This window comes from Ctenopharyngodon idella, chromosome 10, assembly GCF_019924925.1.
Source record: "Ctenopharyngodon idella isolate HZGC_01 chromosome 10, HZGC01, whole genome shotgun sequence".
NCBI lineage: Eukaryota > Metazoa > Chordata > Actinopteri > Cypriniformes > Xenocyprididae > Ctenopharyngodon > Ctenopharyngodon idella.
Window position 1 is genome coordinate 4,965,859 of NC_067229.1, and position 22,648 is coordinate 4,988,506.

At 39.5% G+C, this 22,648-nt stretch overlaps 1 protein-coding gene and 1 long non-coding RNA gene across 5 annotated transcripts in view; one reads left to right on the forward strand and one right to left on the reverse strand.

Annotated features, from left to right (window-relative positions):
• The window catches only part of LOC127519786 (carcinoembryonic antigen-related cell adhesion molecule 1-like), a 265,873-nt gene extending 251,688 nt beyond the window's left edge, over positions 1–14,185 (reverse strand). The window contains exons 1-6 of one of the 4 annotated variants that reach the window (XM_051907363.1): positions 14,001–14,176; positions 12,315–12,635; positions 4,152–4,481; positions 3,513–3,635; positions 3,355–3,380; positions 1,794–1,841 (exon numbers count right to left, since the gene is read on the reverse strand). In XM_051907363.1, coding sequence (XP_051763323.1) covers positions 1,809–1,841; positions 3,355–3,380; positions 3,513–3,635; positions 4,152–4,481; positions 12,315–12,635; positions 14,001–14,049 — 882 coding nt within the window. In that variant the 5' untranslated portion in view covers positions 14,050–14,176 and the 3' untranslated portion in view covers positions 1,794–1,808. Of the gene's footprint in view, positions 1–1,793; positions 1,842–2,547; positions 2,854–3,354; positions 3,381–3,512; positions 3,636–4,151; positions 4,482–12,314; positions 12,636–14,000 lie in introns of those variants that run through there. The other 3 variants (XM_051907361.1, XM_051907362.1, XM_051907365.1) reach the window with 3 other exon arrangements.
• Positions 2,861–3,891, forward strand: LOC127519899 (uncharacterized). Its single transcript, XR_007931948.1, has 2 exons — positions 2,861–3,133; positions 3,542–3,891. It is a non-coding gene; the product is annotated as an uncharacterized LOC127519899 (long non-coding RNA).
• Positions 14,186–22,648: the final 8,463 nt, after the last annotated feature.

Below are 22,648 nucleotides of genomic sequence, written 5' to 3' on the forward strand. Positions count from 1 at the left end.
AAATACTATTGGAAGTGATCACTACCCGATAATGACATCAATTAGTGTAAATACAATAGGAAGAGAAGCAAGTAAAGGAAATATTGATAAATGGAAGTATGATAAAGCGAACTGGGAAGAATTTATGAGTATGAGTGAAGAGGGATTAAAGAACATTATAATAGAATCAGATAGATCGATTGAGATAAGTTATGAAATAGTTAATGCAATACAAATAGCAGCAAATAAGTATATACCAAAGAGTAAATGAAGAGTGTACAAGCGCTATAAGAAGGAAAAGGAAAGCATTTAGGAGAGTGAGGACAACGCATCATTATCAAGATTTAATAGATTATAAACAAGCACAAGCATGTAAGGAGGACAGTAAGGAAAGCCAAGAAAGTACACTGAATGTCATACTGTTGTGAAATAGGGAAGAATACACCAGTAGAAGAGGTATGGGGCATGATTAAGAAAATGAAAGGGATTCAAAAGAATAATGGATACCCAGTTTTAAGTATGGAGGGAGAAATAGCTGTGGAGGATGGAGAGAAAGTGGAAATGTTTTTAAAAGCATTTATTAAAGTAAATAGCTCAGGAAATCTGACCGAACGGAGTAAAAAGGTAAGAGAGGATGTGCTGAAGGAGTATCCAGATTTAATGGGGGGGAAAAAAAGTGTTTGTAAATAATCTGTTAGATGTACCATTCTCTATGAGTGAATTAAGGAAAGCAGTAGGTAGAATGAGACAATCTACTCCTGGATTGGATGGAGTTAGTTATTGTATGATGAAGCATCTTAGTGAAAGTTCTATGAAGGTGATTTTAACATTTTACAATAGAATATGGGTGGAAGGGTACAATTCCTTAAAGTTGGAAAGAAGCATTAATTATACCTATTAAAAAGCCTGGAAAAGATACAAGTAATCCTATAAATTATCGTCCAATAGCTCTAACCTCTCATTTATGCAAGGTAATGGAGAGAATGATAACTAATAGATTGACATATTTAGAAAAAGGGAACTGGTTCTCTCCTTATCAAAGTGGGTTTAGGTGTGGAAGAGGTACTTTGGATCCAATAGTATTGTTAAAAGATGAAATAAGAAAGGCATTTATAAATAAGGAAAGTGTCATTGCAGTTTTTTTCGATATAGAAAAGGCATATGACATGTTGTGGAAGGAGGGATTATTAATAAAGTTAGAAAAAATGAGTATTAAAGGAAGAATGTATAACTGGATTAAAGAGTTTTTAATTGGAAGAATTATTAGGGTGAAGGTAGGTGGAGCTATATCCTCTAGTGGTGTGATTGATAATGGAACACCCCAGGGCAGTGTAATAAGTCCACTTTTATTTATCATTATGATTAATGATGTTTTCTCAAGCAACATTTTTATTAAAAAAATATTTATTTGAATATGGCAACATTTGTATTTTAAAACCTTTATTTTAATATGGAAACATGACACCTCATTCTACAATATTTCTATGATTAAATCGCTGACTCCTCCCCCATCAGCCAATCACTGTGTGTATACTCCATAGCAACGAGGTCAACCCCGCCCTTACCCTTAGCTTAAGACTTCAGTCTATTCCTTAGTAAAAGTTTGTCTCAGCAGCTTTGTGAATAGGTTTTAAGAGAAAACTCTTAGCTAAGAACTTATCTTACCACTAAGAGTTCTCCTAAATAGCAGTATAAGATGTTTTGTGAATATGGCCTGGATTATGGTTGTTTAGTATATGGTTCTGCAAATAAATCTTTTAATTAAACTGGATAGAATTCAGTCGCAAGCTCTAAGAATTTGTTGCGGGGCATGTCTAACTTCTCCAGTTTCAGCTCTTCAGGGAGAGATGGGTAAAATGCCTCTGCAGATAAGAGACAACAATTAATGATGATATCTTATTGGGCAAATCTAAGAGGTCAGAGTGAGAATCATCCTACAAAAAAGGTACTGAGGCCTAGTTGGGAATATGAGAAGAAAGAATGTAATAGTTTTGGATGGAGTGTGGGGAAATTTGTAAAAGACATGGGATTGGAAGAGGTTGGATATGCTCCAATTATTCCTTTATCTCCAGTGCCAATGTGGGTTATGCTCCAACCAGAAGTTGATTTAAGCTTATTAGAAAGAAGACAAAAGGAAGGGCCTTATGAAACAGAGGTATATAATGTAAGGGAGTATGTGGGGTCAAGATATGGGGAATATGTGCACATTTCCACAGATGCTTCAAAAGATCCAAAAACAGGTCATGTGGGTTCTGCATTCATAATTCCAAAATTTAAAGTATATAAGAACAATAGGATATCGGACCGTTTATCAGTGCATACAGGAGAGATGTTTGCAATAATTATGGCAATAAAGTGGATTAGTGAAGTTAAAATATCCAAGGCAATTATATGTTCAGATTCTAGCTCAGTCCTAGTAAGTCTGAATGAGCAGAAGTCAGAAACTAAACAAGACTTGGTAATAAAGATTATTCAAGAATTATATTCGCTTAAGAAAAATAATATAAAAGTAGAGTTTTTGTGGGTTCCAGGTCATATTGGCTTAAGAGGAATTGAACAGTACTATGCAAACATCCAACAGGTCTATGTGAGGTATGGGGTGTTAATGAAACAGTATGTAATAATGCATTGTAGGAGATATATTGTTGAAAGGAATGAATTGAAGTATGAACTAATGAATAAGAGTGAGCAGTTTACGATAATAAATTTATTAAATCCAAGTAGAAATATAATGTCAATAATGTTAAAATTTTTGGGAAGTACTGGTTTATACAAGCGTATATAAGTAGTTTTTAGTTTTTTTTTTTTTTTTTTCCTTTCCCGCCATGAGGCTGAGTGTGGACGGAGGAGCCCGGATGAAACTCTATGAAGCATCTATGTGGGGATAAGAATAAAAAGAGTGATTGTTAATTTGAGTAAGAAATCATAGGGAAAGCATCAATGGTCCTTTTGTGCGATAGGTGGCGGTAATGCACTTAAATGTCTGCGATCCACCGTAAAGCAAGAAGAAGAAGAAGAAGAAGAAGAAGAAGAAGAAGAAGAAGAAGTTAAGTCAAGTACGTAATGGAGGGAAGCACAACATTTTTTGACGTGTCAGGACATGTGCAGGAGGAAGCAAGCTTGTGGGATTACTGTGTGTTTGAGCATCAAAACTGTGAGTTTAAGACTGAAATGGATTTACAGAACAGTGATTGGAATAGGATTTCAAACCACATTTGAAAGTAGCTCAAAACTGATTTGTAAAAAGTTGCATTTCATGCGATTTTTTTTTTTTTTTTTTTGCCATTCACACTTGCTGCATCTGATTGGATTTCAATCGGATATGCACAAAATCAGATTTGAACTGACAATCTGAATGGGGCTTTAGTATCTTACCTGATCACCTTGCTGCGTCCCGTTGTCTGTTTGAACAAAAATACAAACTCAATTAAACAGCTTTGGTTAATCACAATAAATATACATATTTTTGCATCTTTCAAATATTCTTTACACACAATCTCCATCTTGTTAAATCAGCTGTATGTAATACTCACCTTCTGTACTTCCTTGACACTTGCGATAGTAAATCACAGCAGCAGCAGCAACGAGCAGAACAGCAATAACACCAACAACTATTCCTGCTACAGCACCTGAAGACAGACCTGAATCTGGAACAGCTGAAGACAGACAGACATTATTACTAGTGAGAGCCACTGATAACCAACTGTACCAATATATTTGTCTGTTATTTACACCTTTGTACTTTGGTCATCAATTGTATGACATTGATTAATAAATGGCAGATTCCTTAATAAAAATAACAGCAGTTAAAACAGCATCACAGCACTGTGAGCTCAAAAGGAAACATCAATGTCACAGAAAAACTAATTTTATGCATTTTTCATGTTAATAAATTCAGACTTGTTAACAGCGTGTTTGTTGTGTCATGTAACTTGATGTGCATGTGAAGATGATGTTCTCAATTATAGTTTAATGCTGAGTGAAAAGGTAATTTTTTTCTAATAGCCCACAATATATATAATTTAGTTCCCTTGAACAATTTAAAATATAAAATATATATATATATATATATATATATATATAATATTATATTATATTATATAATATATATTAAATTGTATATTAATATATTATATATATTAAATTGTTCAAGGGAACTAAATTATACTCACTAACAGTAACTCTGAAGTGGTTCTTAATCATGCCACTGTTGATGCGACGAGGACTGCTGCTGTTGATCTTCAGTTTATAATCTCCAGAGTCTGTATTTGTGATGTTCTTGATGGTCAGAGATCCAGTCTGATGATTCACCTCCACTCTGTCTCTGAATCTCTCTTTACACCGATCATCTTCACAGACCTTGCTCTGATCTCCAGTGATTTCAGCCATGAGAATATCATTAAAATACCACCTCATCACATCATTTGGGTTTCTTATTTCATCAGGATCTAAAGTGAGAGATTCTCCCTCCTTCACTGACTTTTTTTCTGGTTCAGGAAAACCTGAAACACAAACCAACAGCTGATTCAAGGATCTTTTTGAAAAAAAAAAAAAAAACCATGAAAACACTGGATATGAAGACAGTTTCTCATGCTCTTTGAAAAGCTACATTTATTTTTTGCACACATTTTAATTTTGTTTTTACATTAAATCCTTTAACAGTAAATGTGTTTCAAAGAGATTAAGTATTTATTGCATTAATATAGAATAAGGCCCTGTTCACACCTGGCATTAAGAGGCATGTAAGGTCGATGTAAGTGGATGACGCTAAATACAGGTGTAAATGGGGTTGTTACATTCCAATGTTACGTTGAGTTGTGATTTGGGTGGGTTTTTTTTCTCTCCCGTGTCTTTTCTTCTCTCTCTCTCTCTCGACACAGTCACACAATATATAGAAGGCTAAATGTTAGTTCATAAGTGCTCAAACATGTAGAGTATACTTTATTATTTTAAGCATTAAACATATGTAGCAAAAGAGGTTACCTTTGTTGAATTAATTTCTAGAATAATTAGTGGGAGCCTGTATCTATACTGTCACAGACAAGGCTGCACACTTGATTGCTCCTGTCTGCCTCGCTGCTCGCTGCTCAGATTGGTTTGCGTCTGTAACTCCGTATAGCTTTGTTTTGAATCTCTTACTTTTATTCATTGTTGCTTTTTTTTTTTTTTTATTTCCTTATATGTAATATTGCCTACCACACTAATCTGACGTCGCTAGCTTGTAACATTTGAATCTAAATTGCTGTTACAACGCATTTGCATTTGCAGCGCTAGCTTGTTAACTTGTTAACAGTCTCTGGCGCGCTCCTTTTTCAACGCGTTCTTCAAACAGCTGTGGTAAGTCGGATCAGTCTACAAACACGGTGAGTCATGTCATCCTCTCCCAGCATTGCTACCTGTTCCATTTGCCACATGTTTACCATAGCTCTCTCTGTCAGCGACGAGGGATTTACATGTCATAAATGTAGGGAAATAGTCAGGCTGACAGAGAGAATCTTAGAATTAGAGACACGCATCCTAACTTTAATCGAGGATAGTAAGAATGCAAGGGCTTCAGATACTGTTTTAGATGCGACTAGCTTAGTGAACTCTGTACATTGTTCGGTTCCGGCTGTAGAGCCCGCGCAGCAGGGCACTTGGGTAACGGTGAGGCGGCCTAGCCGCGGAAAACACCACTCTTCCGTTCCAATAAGAACATCAAACAGGTTCTCCCCACTCAGTGATACACCCACTGAGAATCCTGCTGAAAGTGCCCTAGTTATTGGCGATTCTATTACACGGAACGTGAAAATAGAGACACCAGCCACCATAGTCACATGTTTGCCGGGAGCCAGAGCACCTGACATCAAAGCAAATTTAAAAGTGCTGGCTAATGCTAATCGTAAATACTCTAAGATTATTATTCACGTCGGCACTAATGATGTTCGACTTCGCCAGTCGGAGATCACTAAAATTAACATTAAAGAGGTGTGTGAACTCGCAAGTACAATGTCAGGAGAAGTAATTTGCTCTGGCCCCCTTCCTGTTCGTCGGAGTGATGAGATAGTTAGCAGATTATCATCCCTCAATGGCTGGCTGTCTAAGTGGTGTCCGCAAAATAATATAGGTTTCATAGACAATTGGAAAAGTTTTTGGGGCAGACCTGACCTGTTAAAAAGAGATGGTATTCATCCCTCCCAGGATGGTGCTGCTCTTCTCTCTAGTAATATGGCACATAGTCTTAGAACTGAAACATGACAAACTGGGGCCCAGGTCAGAAAGCAGACAGACTGGCTAAACCGACCATCTGCTAGCTGCCTCACGTTACAGAAGTCAGAAAATTCAGATAACTCCCAACACATAGAAACTCTTACACCTAGATATTTTCAAATAGAGACTGTGTCTGTACCCCGAATTAGTAAAAACAAAAAACTTCCAAACCCATTTAATGGTAAAAATTTAATTGATGTTCAACAAATAAAAAAGAGAGATAATAATGCTAAACAAATGATAAAATTCGGGTTGTTAAATATTAGATCCCTTTCTTCAAAATCACTTATTGTTAATGATATTATCAAAGATAATAATCTAGATGTGCTGTGTTTGACAGAAACTTGGCTAAAACCAGACGATTACATTACTTTAAATGAGTCTAGTCCTCAAGGTTATGATTATCGACACAATGCCCGTCAGAAAGGCAAAGGGGGAGGTGTTGCTGTAATCTATAGTAATATTTACAGTATTAGTCAGAAGTCTTTCAAATATAATTCCTTCGAAACTATGGTACTTTACGTAACATTATGTAAGTTGACATTTGTGCTGGCTACTGTATACAGGCCACCAGGACACAATACAGACTTTATCAAAGAATTTGCTGACTTTCTATCAGAGTTAGTACTAGCTGCAGATAAAGTCCTTGTTGTTGGTGATTTTAATATTCATGTAGATAATAAAAAAGACGCATTAGGATTGGCATTTGCAGATATTCTAAACTCTATTGGTGTTAGACAACATGTGTCAGGACCCACTCATTGTCGTAATCATACTTTAGATCTAATATTGTCACATGGAATCGATATTGATGCTGTTGAAATTCTGCAGCAGAGTGACGACATCTCAGATCATTATCTAGTCTCGTGTATACTACATTTAGTCAAGGCGGCTAAACTGCCTCCATGCCATAAATATGGTAGAACCATCACTTCTACCACTAAAGATTGCTTTATAAATAATCTTCCTGATCATTTTCATCGCCTTAGCATACCAGACAGCTTAGAAGACCTCGATGTTGCAACAGAAACTATTGTCTCTGTCTTTTCCAGCACATTAGACTCAGTTGCTCCTTTGTTTAAAAAAGATTAAGGAAATTAATCCAATGCCATGGTACAATGAGCACACTCGGGCCCTAAAGTTAGCAGCCAGAAAAATGGAGCGCAGCTGGAAGAAATCAAAACTAGAAGTATTTCGTATTTCGTGGAGAGAGAGAATGATTGAGTACAGAAAGGCCTTAAAATCTGCTAGATCTGCCTATTTTTCAAAACTCTTAGAAGAAAATAAACATAACCCTAGGTATTTATTTGATACAGTGGCTAAATTAACAAGAAATAAAGCTTCAACTTCTGATGTTTCCAAAGAGCACAGCAGTAATGACTTTATGAACTTCTTTACTTGCAAGATTGATAATATTAGAGAAAAAATAATAACCATGCAACCGTCTACTACAGTATTGTGTCAGATAGTGCATTGTAGTGTCCCTGAGGAAAAATTCAATTCATTTACTGCTTTAGGAGAGGAAGAATTGTCTAAACTTGTTAAATCATCAAAATCAACAACATGTATGTTAGACCCTATACCGACTAAGCTATTGAAAGAAATGCTTCCAGAGGTCATAGATCCTCTTCTCAATATCGTCAATTCATCTTTATCATTAGGATACGTACCAAAAACTTTTAAGCTGGCTATTATTAAACCTCTTATTAAAAAACCACAACTTGATCCTAGAGAATTAGTCAATTACAGGCCGATCTCAAATCTCACTTTTCTGTCAAAAATACTAGAAAAGGCAGTATCATCACAACTATGTTCCTTTTTAGAAAGAAATGGTATCTGTGAGGATTTCCAGTCAGGATTTAGACCGTACCATAGTACTGAGACTGCTCTCATTAGAGTTACTAATGATTTGCTCTTATCATCAGATCGTGGTTGTATCTCTCTATTAGTGTTACTGGATCTTAGTGCAGCATTTGACACTATTGATCACAATATTCTTTTAAATAGACTCGAAAATTATGTTGGCATTAGTGGAATTGCATTGTCATGGTTCAAATCATACTTATCTGACCGTTATCAGTTTGTAGTAGTAAACGAAGACATGTCATATCGATCACAAGTTCAATATGGAGTACCACAAGGCTCAGTACTAGGACCGTTGCTGTTCACTCTGTACAAGCTACCCTTGGGAGATATCATTAGGAAGCATGGCGTTAGTTTTCGCTGTTACGCTGATGATACTCAGCTCTATATTTCTTCGCGCCCTGACGAAACTTACCAATTCACAAAATTAACGGAATGCATAGCTGATATAAAAAATTGGATGACCAGTAATTTCCTACTACTAAATTCAGAAAAAAACAGAGATTCTAATTTTTGGACCAAAAACTTCTTCACGTAATAACCTAGAACATTGTCTAACACTTGATGGCTGCTCTGTTAAGTCTTCGTCGTCAGTTAGGAACCTGGGTGTGCTCTTTGATACCAATCTTTCATTTGAAGGCCATGTTACTAGCATCTGTAAAACCGCATTCTTCCATCTTAAAAATATATCTAAACTACGACATATGCTCTCGATGAAAAATGCAGAACAGTTAGTTCATGCGTTCATGACCTCAAGGCTAGATTACTGTAACGCTCTACTGGGTGGTTGTTCTGCTCGCCTGATAAATAAACTACAGCTCGTACAAAATGCAGCAGCTAGAGTTCTTACTAGAACCAGGAAGTATGACAATATTAGCCCAGTTCTGTCAACACTGCATTGGCTTCCTGTTAAACATCGTATAGATTTTAAAATCTTGCTAATTACTTACAAAGCACTAAATGGTTTAGCTCCCCAGTACCTGAGCGAGCTCCTAATTCATTATAGTCCTTCACGTCTATTGCGATCTCAGAATTCAGGCCAGCTGATAATACCTAGAATATCAAAATCAACTGCAGGTGGTAGATCCTTCTCCTATTTGGCACCTAAACTCTGGAACAATCTTCCTAGCATTGTTCGGGAAGCAGACACACTCGGTCAGTTTAAATCTAGACTAAAAACGCATCTCTTTAACCTGGCATACACATAACACATTACCAATTTATATTTTCAAATCCGTTAAAGGATTATTAGGCTGCATAAATTAGGTCGGCCGGAACCAGGAACACTTCCTATAACACCTGATGTACTCGTTACATCAGAAGAAGAATGGCATCTACGCTAATATTAGTCTTTCTGTTTATCCCGAGGTTCACCGTAGTCAACCGGATCCGGGCCGTATCCAGGTGAGACCAAGGACCTGCACCTTGACACGACCACAACGCAGCCCTGACGTATCAGCAGAGATTGAGTCAACTAGATCATCCACTGTGAGGGCCTCATCGACACGACAGCCACGACACAGTTCCTCAACAACCGTCCATACCGGCGTGATCCTCAATACGATCCTCAATTGGATGGAACTGAAATAAATACTTTTAATGTTGCGATCCTATTGGACTTATGATAGCAACCTGAATTGTAACAAAGCACTGTTTGCCAGAGGAGAACTGGCACCCCGACTAAGCCTGGTTTCTCCCAAGGTTTTTTTCTCCATTTTAACACCAATTTGCCACTTGTCTGCCACCTAATGTCACCTGATGGAGTTTGGGTTCCTTGCCGCTGTCGCCTCTGGCTTGCTTAGTTGGGGACACTTGACTTGACATTTGATATTCAACAGTGCTTTGATCTGCCTGCATTGACACTATTCTTTAAGAGCTGCTGTGCAGCCAAACAATGTACCAGTTATCAATGTAAAGCTGCTTTGACACAATCTACATTGTAAAAAGCGCTATATAAATAAAGGTGACTTGACTTGACAGACCCGCCAGGCTCCACCATCATCCAATCACAGCGCACTCCCTCACCAGAGTTCTGATCACACACACCTGTTACCAATCAGCACCCAATCACCACTGCTACTTAAAGCTCACACTCACCTCAGTCAGTTGTCTAGTCTTGTTTGCATGAAAGACTCCTTTTTTTTGCCTACCACCAATACGCTGATGATACTTACCATCTCCACTCCTGCGTGTTTCTCTTATCCTCCTGTGGCTTTGTCTGTGTGAGAGTCTACTGATTCTTCCATCCTGTTCTCCAATCTGCAACTATCCATGATCTACACTCCTACAAAGCAAAGAATCAGTCTTCCCATTTTCACCATTCAAAGACTATATCTGCTATTCACTTACCTGCATCACTGTCTATCACTGCTCTCTGTTCAATAAATACCACCTACTTGTATTCCTGTTGTCTCTGACCCTTCTGTCCATAACAGATACATCTGTATTTGTGGAACTAATGGTCACTCTTTGATTTGTTAAACAATCCAGAATGCACTAAACACACTACTTCATTATAGAGAAGAACAACAAATGAATAAAAATATATAATCATAAGCTGACCAATAAATAAACTAGGTGAGTATATAATTCAGCAGAAAAAAGTATGTTAGCCTAATTATTGAGAAACTCAATTTTATAAAATCTAAATGTTTAAAATTACTATTTGTATTCTTATGAAATGAATCTATTTTTATATTTGAATGTAAAGAATATGTATTTATAACGTAAGCTTAAAAGACTTATTTTAAATGTATTGTGCAGTTTTTTAATGGGGCAACTAGATATGACAGAACAAAATAGGCTATTAATAATCTTTCAATGTGCAAAACCATGATAGTATGAAACGCTTCAAAACAGCAGCACAAACCGCTTACGGTAGGTGTCCACTGGCGCGGGGATGGGATAATGTATGGGAAACACCAGTGCAGTAAAAGCAGTTGCTTATCTGGATGTCCTATAATTCTCGTTCATGAGTTGTTGAAAGCTTTAAAAGGCTTCTCAAAGTTGTGTTGAACTGGACAGAGGAGAAGGTAAGCTCCATCATGCGATATACATGTTGCACACTTAGTTTGATTTGTTTAAACGCACTAGGTTTAGGGGTTTGTGCCATCCCCTGTATTTTTGTTTTGTTAGCTTGTGTAGGTAAGATTGAAGATGAAGATTTCTCTTTATTTTCTTTTGTATTAGTTTGTTTTAGTTGTAAATGGGTTAGAGAGACTTTTTCTTTGTTTTATTCTTTTATTTGGCACAGTCCAGTTCCCTGTGTCCTCCCCAGTTCCTAAATACTGTAAATCTGCCGTTTTTTTTTTTTTTTTTGCTTTATGGAATTTTTCTTTCTTTCTTTCTTCCTAGAAAATAACTTATCTTAGCCTGTTTAAAAATAAACATAAGTTCACTGGTAATTGCTTTGCAGTCTCCTGCTTCTCTCATACGTTTTCAGTGTTTAATGGTGATAATTGTCACAACTGGCCTAAATGTTCCTCTTCTTACTCCCTAGACATTTAATAGCCAAAGAAGGGTCGTAACAGTGGTCTAAAAGGTTTGGGTTTGTCCACTTTTGATTACGTTCAAAGGTAGTCGAAGACCCAATCGACTGGATTGCTTTCATAGTGTAAAAGCTCATATGGCTCGAATGTGATCAAACAGCCACTAAAGACTGTTTACTGACCTAATGCGTAAACATTATGGGACATGCTCTAGACAGATGGGATTTAAATTTTTACAGCTGAAGAACCAAGATTAGTTTGAAGATAAAAAACGTACCAAGCACAATGTTCTCTTGCCATTCCTGATTTCTAACACACACTCACAGCGTTCAGCACAATCTCTTGGCTATCGGAGCAGAAACGAAAGCTTCTATTCTCCCTTTGTTTTTCTGTGTCTTCCTATGCTTCTGTGTTTTCCTAAATTGCGCAAGCTGATTCTGTCCATTAGACCGAAAGATCTGAAAAACAACATATACCTTTACCTGTCCATAAACCCTCCCCTCGAAGAAATCAGGACAGAAGCGGTTGAAAGAGAATGAAAGAGAACAAAAGAAAAAAGGAAAAAAACACCAGGTGTAGAGAAATCGCCTGCTTGTCATCTAATCGATCAAAACGCATCTTAATACCAGGTGCAAACAGGGCCTAAGAGATAAGAACACCTCTGAATGTTACTGCAGAAAAATCTAACAATAATGTCATTTAAACCTGCTTTTAAACATTCATTAAATGACTCACCATGAACAGTAACATTGAAGATCTTTTCTCTGATGATGCGGTTGATGAGTTTTAGTCGATAAACTCCAGAGTCTGTGTTTCTGGTGTTCATGATGGTCAGAGATCCAGTCTCATCCAGCTTCAGTCTGTCTCTGAATCTCTCAGTACCTTCATTACACTGAACATCTGTACAGGCTTTACTGAGATCTCCATTGATTTCAGCTATGCGAATTTTATTAAAATACCATTTAATATCATCTTGTTCGTGTGAGTGAACACCAGTGTGTAGTGTGACTAGATCTCCCTCCATCACTGACACACTGACAATATCATCAAAAATACCTGAAAAAGAAATTAATAGTCAATCATGAGCCAAACTAAACTAAACAACAGGACAGTGCTGTGAAACGTTTTTTTTTTTTTTTTTTTTTTTTCTGAAATCTGTCTGTATTTATAACGTAACATTCAAACAAACAGCAGAAGAACATCACTAATTCACACATTCACTCATCAAACAAACATACATGAGTCTCATGAATGATGCTAAACATTTTAATGAACATCATACAAGACACACACACACAAAGAAAATATTTTAATAACAAATCATTGATTTTATGTTCAGTAGGGTACAACGAGGCTAATCTGGCTCCACGGGGGGGAAAGGCACCTTTGATTTTATTTTGCTCTAAACCACTAGATGCCACAAAAACTTTCCAAAACATCTGCTTTTTAAGATTCATGTGGAAATTTGTCTGATTCTTGAGGCGATTGCGGGCTGCAGCACAAAGTTTATTCTGCGCTAATTTGATCTAATATTTGATGTTTTTTTTTTTTATAATGTGGTAGATTTAAGTAGCAAATGAGAATCGCTAAAATGGTTCAATATATTTTAAAACAAATGTCTTATTAACTATTTTAAGCAAATTAAAGCAACAGTTTTTCAATAACAGAAGAATATGTAAAAGTATGGTATTAGGGGTAAAAAAAAAAAAAAAAAATGCCCCTGCTGTTGGGACGAAAGACACAATAATTAACATGATGATAAACAGTTGGCTGACTTTTCCATTTATTGACATGGCAAGGTTAGATTCAGATGGTAAATCATATATTAAGTTGGCTGTCCACTTTAGAGATAGTCACCATATTTATAATGAAACAATAGTATTTATAATAATCATATAATACAATATTATTTATTGTTACTACTGTAAATCTATATTAAATTATAAAAGGATCTCGTTCGATGCTCTCCGAGTCTTCACTTTTTAAAATAATTTTGTTATTAAATATTAGTACATAGTTTAATGGCAGTATATTGAACAAAAATTAATTATTTTAGCAAAATAAACAGAAAACCGTACAATCTTTGCTAAAGTGATTGTTTTGAACAAGTAGAGTATTATCTTCGACATTATTTCAGCAAAAGTATTTGTATAAATAATTTGCCTCATGCTGGTTTTACACCGTGTCTGTGGGGTAAAATGCCCACCTCATACATCTACAAGATTTTTTAACAAAATAAACTACTTTTATTTTTTAAATGTCTTAAAATGGTCGAGCAAAATATCAAACTGTAGCAAAGCGATTAGAGCTGAAATCAAACTGCGTAACTATTGAGTTTTAATGTGCGAATATAAAACCAACTTTACCCAAGTGGTTTTAATCGTTAGCAGGCAGAGAGATTGTAACATATAATTGTCTTACCTGGGTCGAATAAAAGCAATAACACCGAGAACAAAATTAATCGAAACATTTTCACATAATCTGCATTAAACTGACGAAAGTTGCTCCTGCTGCTTCTTCTTCTAATAACTTTTTATGGCAGATGGAAAACCAACTTTTGGTGCATTTACCGCCACCGCCACACGGACTGGAGTGTGAAGCACTAATAAGCACCTACCAAACATACACACACCCATGGGCGAGGCTAGCCCCTTTTTAGGGGTGCTTCAGCACCCCTAAAAAGGAGCTCAGCACCCCTAAAACTTGGAGTAAGAAATGTTGTTATTCTAAAATTTTTGTTCGTCTTTTACAAGGTTAAATAATGTCCAAAACATACTCCGTAGTTTGTGGTTTAAAATGTATGTATTAAGGATGAAAATGAAAACATCCCCCTTAGCAAATGGTGTCATCCTCTTCTCTTCTTCTTCTTCTCCTCTGTACCCGCACCGCTCAGCACGACCGTTCATCCAGCTCGAAACACGCAGAGTGAGAACCCGTTATGTAGTGTTGTGAATCAACTAAGTTGCTCCAAAGCTGTGTCTCACACTTCTTTCCTTTTACCTAGAGTTGTTCCGATTCCGAAACCATATCGGTGAGTACTGGAGTCAGTATCCTGAATCACCATGGTACACCTATAATAAGTGTTTATTTTCGGACTATTTTAGTCCAGCGGGTCGCCGCCGCTGTGGAGTAGCACAGGACCTGGGTGACTCGTCCATAGTCATAAACGGAGAGAAGTAGCGCCGGTTACAATGTTCTTCCGCAAGACGCCTGCAGTTCTGTTTATTAACTGCTAGAGCGTGAAACAAAAACAGCAGCGCGACAAATAAACTGCGTACCTGTGTAACAGATAATGCAAACCAGCTGTTGTTGTATCAAATTATTTATCTAGGCAATGGTCCCCTTTTTTTTTTTTTTTTTTTTTTTTATTTCAAATCCACAATGGAGAATACAGCTTCTCTTGTGAAAGGAATTTGTCATTTAAAAAAGTTTCTAATAATAATAATAAAGACATTTAAAATGACACGCCTCTGTGTGCCTTTTGATCATATCCTTAGAATCTGTAAATGGTCTCCATAACATTTTTGTGACATGACAAACTGACCTCAACTCTCCTGCCTACAATATATTTGTGTATGATTGTCAGTGCCCAGGGAAAGAGGGAGAAGGAGAAAGGGAAAGGGAGAGCATGCAGGAAGAACCAGGTGAGGAAACAACAACAATAAATTGACATATAGTGAATAGTGGCAAGCAAAACAGTAACTACTCATACTCCTATACTAACTTTTTGGCATTAAGTAGCCTATATTACATTTACTTTTTGTAACATATTTTTTGTTTTGTTTTTGTGAAAAGAGGGTGGGTGGTGGCAGTGGGGCTCATTGGGTGCTCAGCACCCCTAAAGCTCTGACCCTAGAATCGCCCCTGCACACACCAAAAAAAAAAAAAATTAGATTCTATTAATTATTCCTATTTCTTTAATATATTTTATAATAGCACCATAGATTCTACTTTGTTCTGCATGTTCTTTCAAAAGGCTTATCAAATTAAATGATTCAACACCCATATTTTTAACTTCATTAATGAGTTTTAATCTTTCTTTTCCATATTTTTTGCATTTTATTAAAACATGTTCAATTGTTTCTGCCTGATTACAATAAGTACATTGTCCTGATTCATGTTTTCCAATTTTAAACAGAGAATGATTTAATCTAGTATGCCCTATTCGGATGCGTGAAATAATCGTCTCTTCTTTCCTATTCCTAAAAACACTTCTTCCATTTCCTACTTGCTGCTGAATATTATAAATAAATCTGCCCTTGCTATCACAGTTCCATGCTTCTTGCCATTTGTTATTTATGAATTCTTTAATTTTCCCTTTAACTTCATTTTTACTCAGAGTTACTTTACTATCTATTTCTGTATGTTTATGAGCTTGCTTAGCTAGCTTATCAGCCACTTCATTAGCCTCCTGTTTCTCTCCTACCATTCATACCAAAAACAATTGAACGAGTTGTTTTCAACCAGCTGTCATCTTTCCTCTCACAGAGCAACCAATTGGACGTCAATCAATCTGCTTTCAAGAGTGGCTACTCGACTGAGACTGCACTACTGTCGGTTACTGAATCCTTGCGGATTGCAAAGGCTAATTCCAAATCATCAGTTCTCATTCTGCTCGATCTATCTGCTGCCTTTGACACGGTGAATCATCAGATCCTTCTGTCCACCCTCTCAACACTTGGCATCACAGGTACTCCACTTCTCTGGTTTGAATCCTATCTCACAGGAAGGTCTTTCAGGGTTGCCTGGAGAGGGGAGGTATCCAAAGCTCATCAGCTGACCACAGGGGTTCCTCAGGGTTCAGTGCTTGGACCCCTCCTCTTCTCCATTTACACTACATCACTTGGTCCCATCATTCAGGCACACGGTTTCTCCTACCATTGCTATGCTGATGACACACAACTCTTCCTTTCATTCCAACCAGATGATCCCACAGTAGCTGCACGAATCTCAAGCTGTCTGGCGGACATCTCGGCATGGATGAAGGAACATCATCTACAGCTCAACCTGGCAAAGACTGAGCTTCTCGTCTTCCCTGCCAATCCGACTCTAAATCATGATTTCAGCATCCAGCTAGGCACATCTTCTATTACCCCATCAAATTCGGCCAGAAATCTTGGAGTAATCCTTGATTACCAACTGACCTTCAAAGACCACATTCCAAAGACCACTCGGTCATGCAGATTTGCACTATACAACATCAGGAAAATCAGGCCCTTTCTAACAGAACATGCAACACAACTTCTGGTCCAGGCCCTGGTCATTTCTAGGCTTGATTACTGCAATGCTCTTCTGGCTGGACTGCCATCATGCACAATCAGGCCTCTACAAATGATTCAGAACGCTGCAGAACGTCTCGTCTTCAACGAGCCCAAAAGAGCCCATGTCACGCCTCTCTTCATCTCTCTTCACTGGCTACCAGTTGCTGCTCGCATCAAATTCAAGGCATTGACGCTTGCTTACAGATCTGCCACAGGCTCTGCACCCTCCTACTTCCACTCACTCTTACGAGTCTACACTCCTACCAGAAGCCTACGCTCATTAAAGGAGCGAAGGCTTGTGGTACCATCACAGAGAGGCACGAAATCACTCTCCAGGACATTCTCGTTCACTGTCCCTTGCTGGTGGAACGATCTTCCTGCCTTTATCCGGAATGCAGAATCCCTGGCAATATTCAAAAGACAGCTGAAAACTCATCTCTTTCGTGAGCACTTAACCTCATCTTAATAAAAAAAAAAAAAATTTATACCTATCCTTTCACTTCCTCTAATCCCTCTCTATTGTAGCTTATGATACTCTGAGCATTACCTAAGACTTGTATTGTGAGCACTTTTTGTGTCTATTTGCCTCGTCATGACGACTCGCTTGTTGTATTCCTCACTTGTAAGTCGCTTTGGATAAAAGCGTCTGCCAAATGAGCAAATGTAAATGTAAATGTAATTACATAACATATATTATCTTTTCCAGGAGATGAATGTTTAACTCCCCCTAGAGCCATCTTTAATTCGTACATAGTAAAATCTGTATCTAAAGCTTCACCAGAAGAACTTCTTTTCATCATTAAATCTGGATATTGATTTTTGTTCTGATTTCTACTCTTTTTAATATCCTCTGATACATTATCATCACTATGGACTTTAACGAAAACATTTCAGCTTTTTCATTATGTCACAGCTATTCTTCCTTCATCATTTTTTAAAACAGGTAAAGTTTGATTTCTATAAATTCCTCCCATTTTCCTAATTGATCCCCATACTTCACTTATATCGATATCTTCTCCTATTGTATTACACTAATCTCTCCAGTACTTCTTTTTAGAAGTCTGCTTGCAACGGATTCCTCCTGCAATGCTCCCTGACCCTGGAGATGCAACCGCACTTATTCCCCACCGAGTACTCCAAGGTAGCGTTTTTAATTTCACATTTGTCGGGCAAAGCTCTCCGGTGGGCTGATTCCATTTGGTCCCAAAACAATCCTGTGATCCAGACATATTCCAGCTTTGTAGAACACTTCAAGGAAGTGTTTGGAAAACCCTCGTGGGACTCATCCATTGGTGAGAAACTCTATAATCTGAAACAAGGGAAAATGTCTGTTAATGAATATGCTCTTCACTTCAGAACCCTCGCTGCCAGAAGCGGATGGAATGAACAAGCGCTACTAACCTCTTATCGCCAGGGATTGGATCCTCGCATGCGGTTGCATCTCGCTGCATACGAGGATACCATCAGCCTAGAACGATTCATCCAGCTGTCAATCCGTTTCGCCACTCGTATGCAGTCGTGTCTCGAAGAGCACCATGGTCAGTCGCAGCTCAACACCTTCCTCTGCCGGCCAGACTCCGTCAGCACTCCAGAACCAGCCACCGAACCCATGCAAGTGGAGTCTACGCGTTTAACACCCACTGAACGGCAGAGAAGGCTGACCCAGAACCTCTGTCTGTACTGTGGCTCTCCTGGGCATGTAATCTCCACTTGCCCAACCCGTGCACCACGCCCCATGGTGAGTGCCATCATTCCTACTCCCCAGACAATGAAACCACTCACCACTACTGTAACACTTACTGCTGCTGATGTTTCCATTCCAGTATCCGCACTCCTCGATTCTGGGTCAGCCGGAAACTTCATCTCCGGCGCCCTCTGCCGTCAGCTTGGTATCAAGACCAAGACCACGCCGTCAACCTACCAGATCCACTCAATAACTGGCAAACCTGTGAGTAGAAGACATGTCTGTAGAAGCATAGGACCACTATTACTTCAAGTCGGACTACTTCATGTCGAGGATATTCATCTGCTGGTTCTGGAGAGTTCCACCGCTGACGTGATACTAGGGCGCCCGTGGTTGGAGCAGCACAACCCCATCCTCTCTTGGAAGACGGGAGAAGTCCTGAAGTGGGGCGACACCTGTTTTCCCAACTGTTTTTCTACACTGCCAGTTCCTCGAACTCCAAGTTCCAAGTCTCTCCCTGTCTGCGCCACTTCCATAGAAAGCCCCCTCGAGAGACACTCTGTGGACATTCCAGCATGCTACGCCCCTTTCAGCGACGTTTTCTGCCCCAAGAGAGCCTCCAAGCTGCCTCCACACCGGCCATGGGATTGTGCCATCGACCTGCTTCCGGGTGCGTCAGTGCCAAGGGGTAAGATCTATCCTCTATCCATCCCGGAGGAGAAGGCCATGGTGGAATACATCAGGGAGGCCCTGGCTCAAGGCTACATCCGACCATCTACTTCCCCTGCTGCTTCCAGCTTCTTCTTTGTGGCAAAAAAGGACTGAGGCTTGCGGCCATGTATTGATTACCGAGCACTCAATTCCATCACCGTCAAGTTCAGGTACTCCCTTCCTCTCGTCCCAGCAGCCCTGGAACATCTCCGTGGTGCCACTGTGTTCACCAAGTTGGACCTCCGCAGCGCGTACAACCTCATCCGGATACGCGAGGGGGACGAGTGGAAGACCGCCTTCATCACACCCACCGGCCACTACGAATACCTGGTCATGCCCTACGGCCTGGTCAACGCCCCCTCCGTATTCCAGGACTTCATTCATGAGGTGCTCCGGGAGTTCCTCCACAAGTTTGTACTGGTCTACATCGACGACATCTTGATCTACTCCCGGAGCATGGCCGACCATCGCCGTCACGTTGCGGAGGTCCTGCAACACCTGAGAGAATTCCAGCTCTTCCTCAAAGCCGAGAAATGTTCCTTCCACCAATCCTCAGTGCAGTTCCTTGGCTATAACATCGACCACAGTGGCATCCGGATGGACGAGGGGAAGGTGGCAGCTAAGAACTGGCCCACACCCACTACAGTAAAGGAACTCCAACATTTCCTCGGCTTCGCCAATTTCTACAGACGCTTCATCCAAAAGTACAGCTCCATCACCAACCCACTCACAAGCCTCCTCCGCAATAAACCCAAGTCTCTGTCCTGGACAGAAGCTTTTGACGCCCTGAAAGAGGCCTTCACCACCGCTCCTCTCCTTGTCCATCCTGACCTAGACAAACCCTTCATTGTGGAGGTGGACGCCTCCACCACAGGAGTAGGAGCGGTACTCTCACAGCAGCAGGGGAATCCGAGCCGCCTCCATCCATGTGCCTTCTTCTCCCGCAAGCTCAACCCGGCGGAAGTTAACTACGACATCGGCAACCGAGAACTTCTTGCTGTCAAGTTGGCCCTCGAGGAGTGGAGACATTGGTTGGAGGGAGCCAGACACCCGTTCATGGTGTTAACAGATCATAAAAATCTGGAATACCTCCGAGCTGCTAAAAGAATCAACCCCAGACAGGCCCGTTGGGCACTTTTCTTCACACGCTTTAACTTCTCCATATCCTACCGACCTGGCTCCAAAAACATCAAAGCTGATGCCTTATCAAGACTTCATGCTCCAGAAGAAAACAATGAAAAACCTGAACCCATTCTACCCGAACAGATTATTGTCAGCCCTATCACCTGGTCCACTGAGACCCTTCCCTCCTCCAATGTCTCCACCAACACTCCGCCGGGTTGCCCACCGGGCTTGCAATATATCACCAGGACTCTTGGAACCAGTATCTGGGTTGGGCCGAGTACGCGCAGAACTCCCTTCGCCAACCGACCACCGGACTTACACCCTTCCAGTGCGTACTCGGTTACCAACCCCCACTGCTCCCCTGGACCGGAGAACCATCGGACGTACCATCTGTGGACTACTGGTTCCGGGATCAACCGGGACAGAAGGTCTGGCTGTCCACCAGGTACATCCGTCTGCGCCTACCATGCCATAAGCTGAGTCCCAGGTTCATTGGCCCATTCACCATCTTAGAGCAGGTCAACCTGGTCACCTACAAGCTCCAGTTACCACCTGAGTATCGCATTCACCCCACATTCCATGTGTCACTTCTGAAACCTCACCACCCTTCTGTTCCTCTCTCCACAGAGCCTGGTGTGACCGAAGCCGAACCCCCCCTTCCACTCATACCTGGACGACGGAGCTGCATACGAGGTGCGAGAGATCTTGGACTCCCGGCGCTGTGGTGGTCAGCTCGAGTATCTCATGAATTGGGAGGGTTACGGTCCTGAGGAACGTTCCTGGATTCCACGACGTCGGGGTCCTCGGCCCTCAGGAGCGGGCCGTGGAGGGAGGGGGTACTGTCACAGCACCCCCAGCAACATTTAAGACACTCACACACTCAGTCACATTGTCCGGGCTCATTCGCATCAAGGAACTTACCTCTATGCTTACCTCAAGAACTCCCATTGCTACTTACCTGTCTCCTGTGTCTCCGTGCTACCTTGTGTGCTCCAAGTCTGTGTGTGAGTGTCATCCACCAGCATTGTCTCCAGTCTGCCACCGCCATCTACCTGCAAATCACAAAAGGACAGTATTATCACCCATTCATTCATCCTTCACCTCTACAACCACAATCTACTCACCTGTTGTCACTGTTACCTCTGCTTGTGTCCAATAAACCATCTAAACTGTTATCTTCTGCCTCCGGCTGATACTTACTGTAACACTAGTCTTGTAACACATTTTAAATGAAAGAACACTTTGAGGTATACTCTCAGTAAACTACTAGTAGTTTTATACTGCAAGTATACTTTCAGTTATTTAACTGAACTTAACAACAATTATATTTTTTCAGTTGGATGCCAAAACATGACAGTATGTAAAACTATGTGATAAAAGTATTTAATAGGCTACTCAATCAAAAGAGTAAACAAACTACAAGCCAAGTATACTTAGAATACTTAATTATATTCTGAGAAGTACATAGAAAGTAGACTGAAAGTATACTTTCTTATTATTAGTTTAAAAGAAGTATACTAATAGCACACTTGAATAAACGTCTTTTTCCTAAGGGTTGTTTTTTTTTTCTGTTATAAATATCTTAATTTCAAGGATTGTTACATAACAGTGGTATTGTTACAGTGGTTGTTGCCAACTTTAACAGTTCTTTGTTATGAACTGGAGTAATATTTAATAGTAAACTTGGAGAACAACAAAGAATAAACAACCACTATTTCAAACGAGGATGAACAGAGAAAGGGTGAGGACAGAGGGTATTTATGAACAGAGCAAACAAGATTAGACAAGATTAATGAATCCAGGTGGAGATGAATGAACTAATCAAAACACAGGAAAGACCAGACATGTTACAGCTGGAGAGATTATGGGAAGGTAGGGGACTACATGCATATATTCTGGGAATGTCCCAAAATACAAGCTTATTGGCAGGGGGTAAAAAAGGAACTTAGTAATGTTTAAGGAAGAGATATACCAATGCTGGGTGCATTTTCCTACTATGGAAGTCAATATGTCAATTGTCTGGTTACCAACATTTTTCAAAATATCTTCTTTTGTGTTCAACAGAAGCAAGGAATTCATACAGGTTTAGAACAACTTGAGAGTGAGTACATTTTTGAGTGTACTATCCCTTTAATACAGACTGGGAGTAAAATGTAAACCTATTCTATTATACCCAAACAACTAAACAAAATAATGAATAAAATAGCATCATATGACCTGTTTAAGAAAGCCTGGCAGATACACATGCAACATAATATTGTCATAAAACAGGAGGTGAGACATGGAGA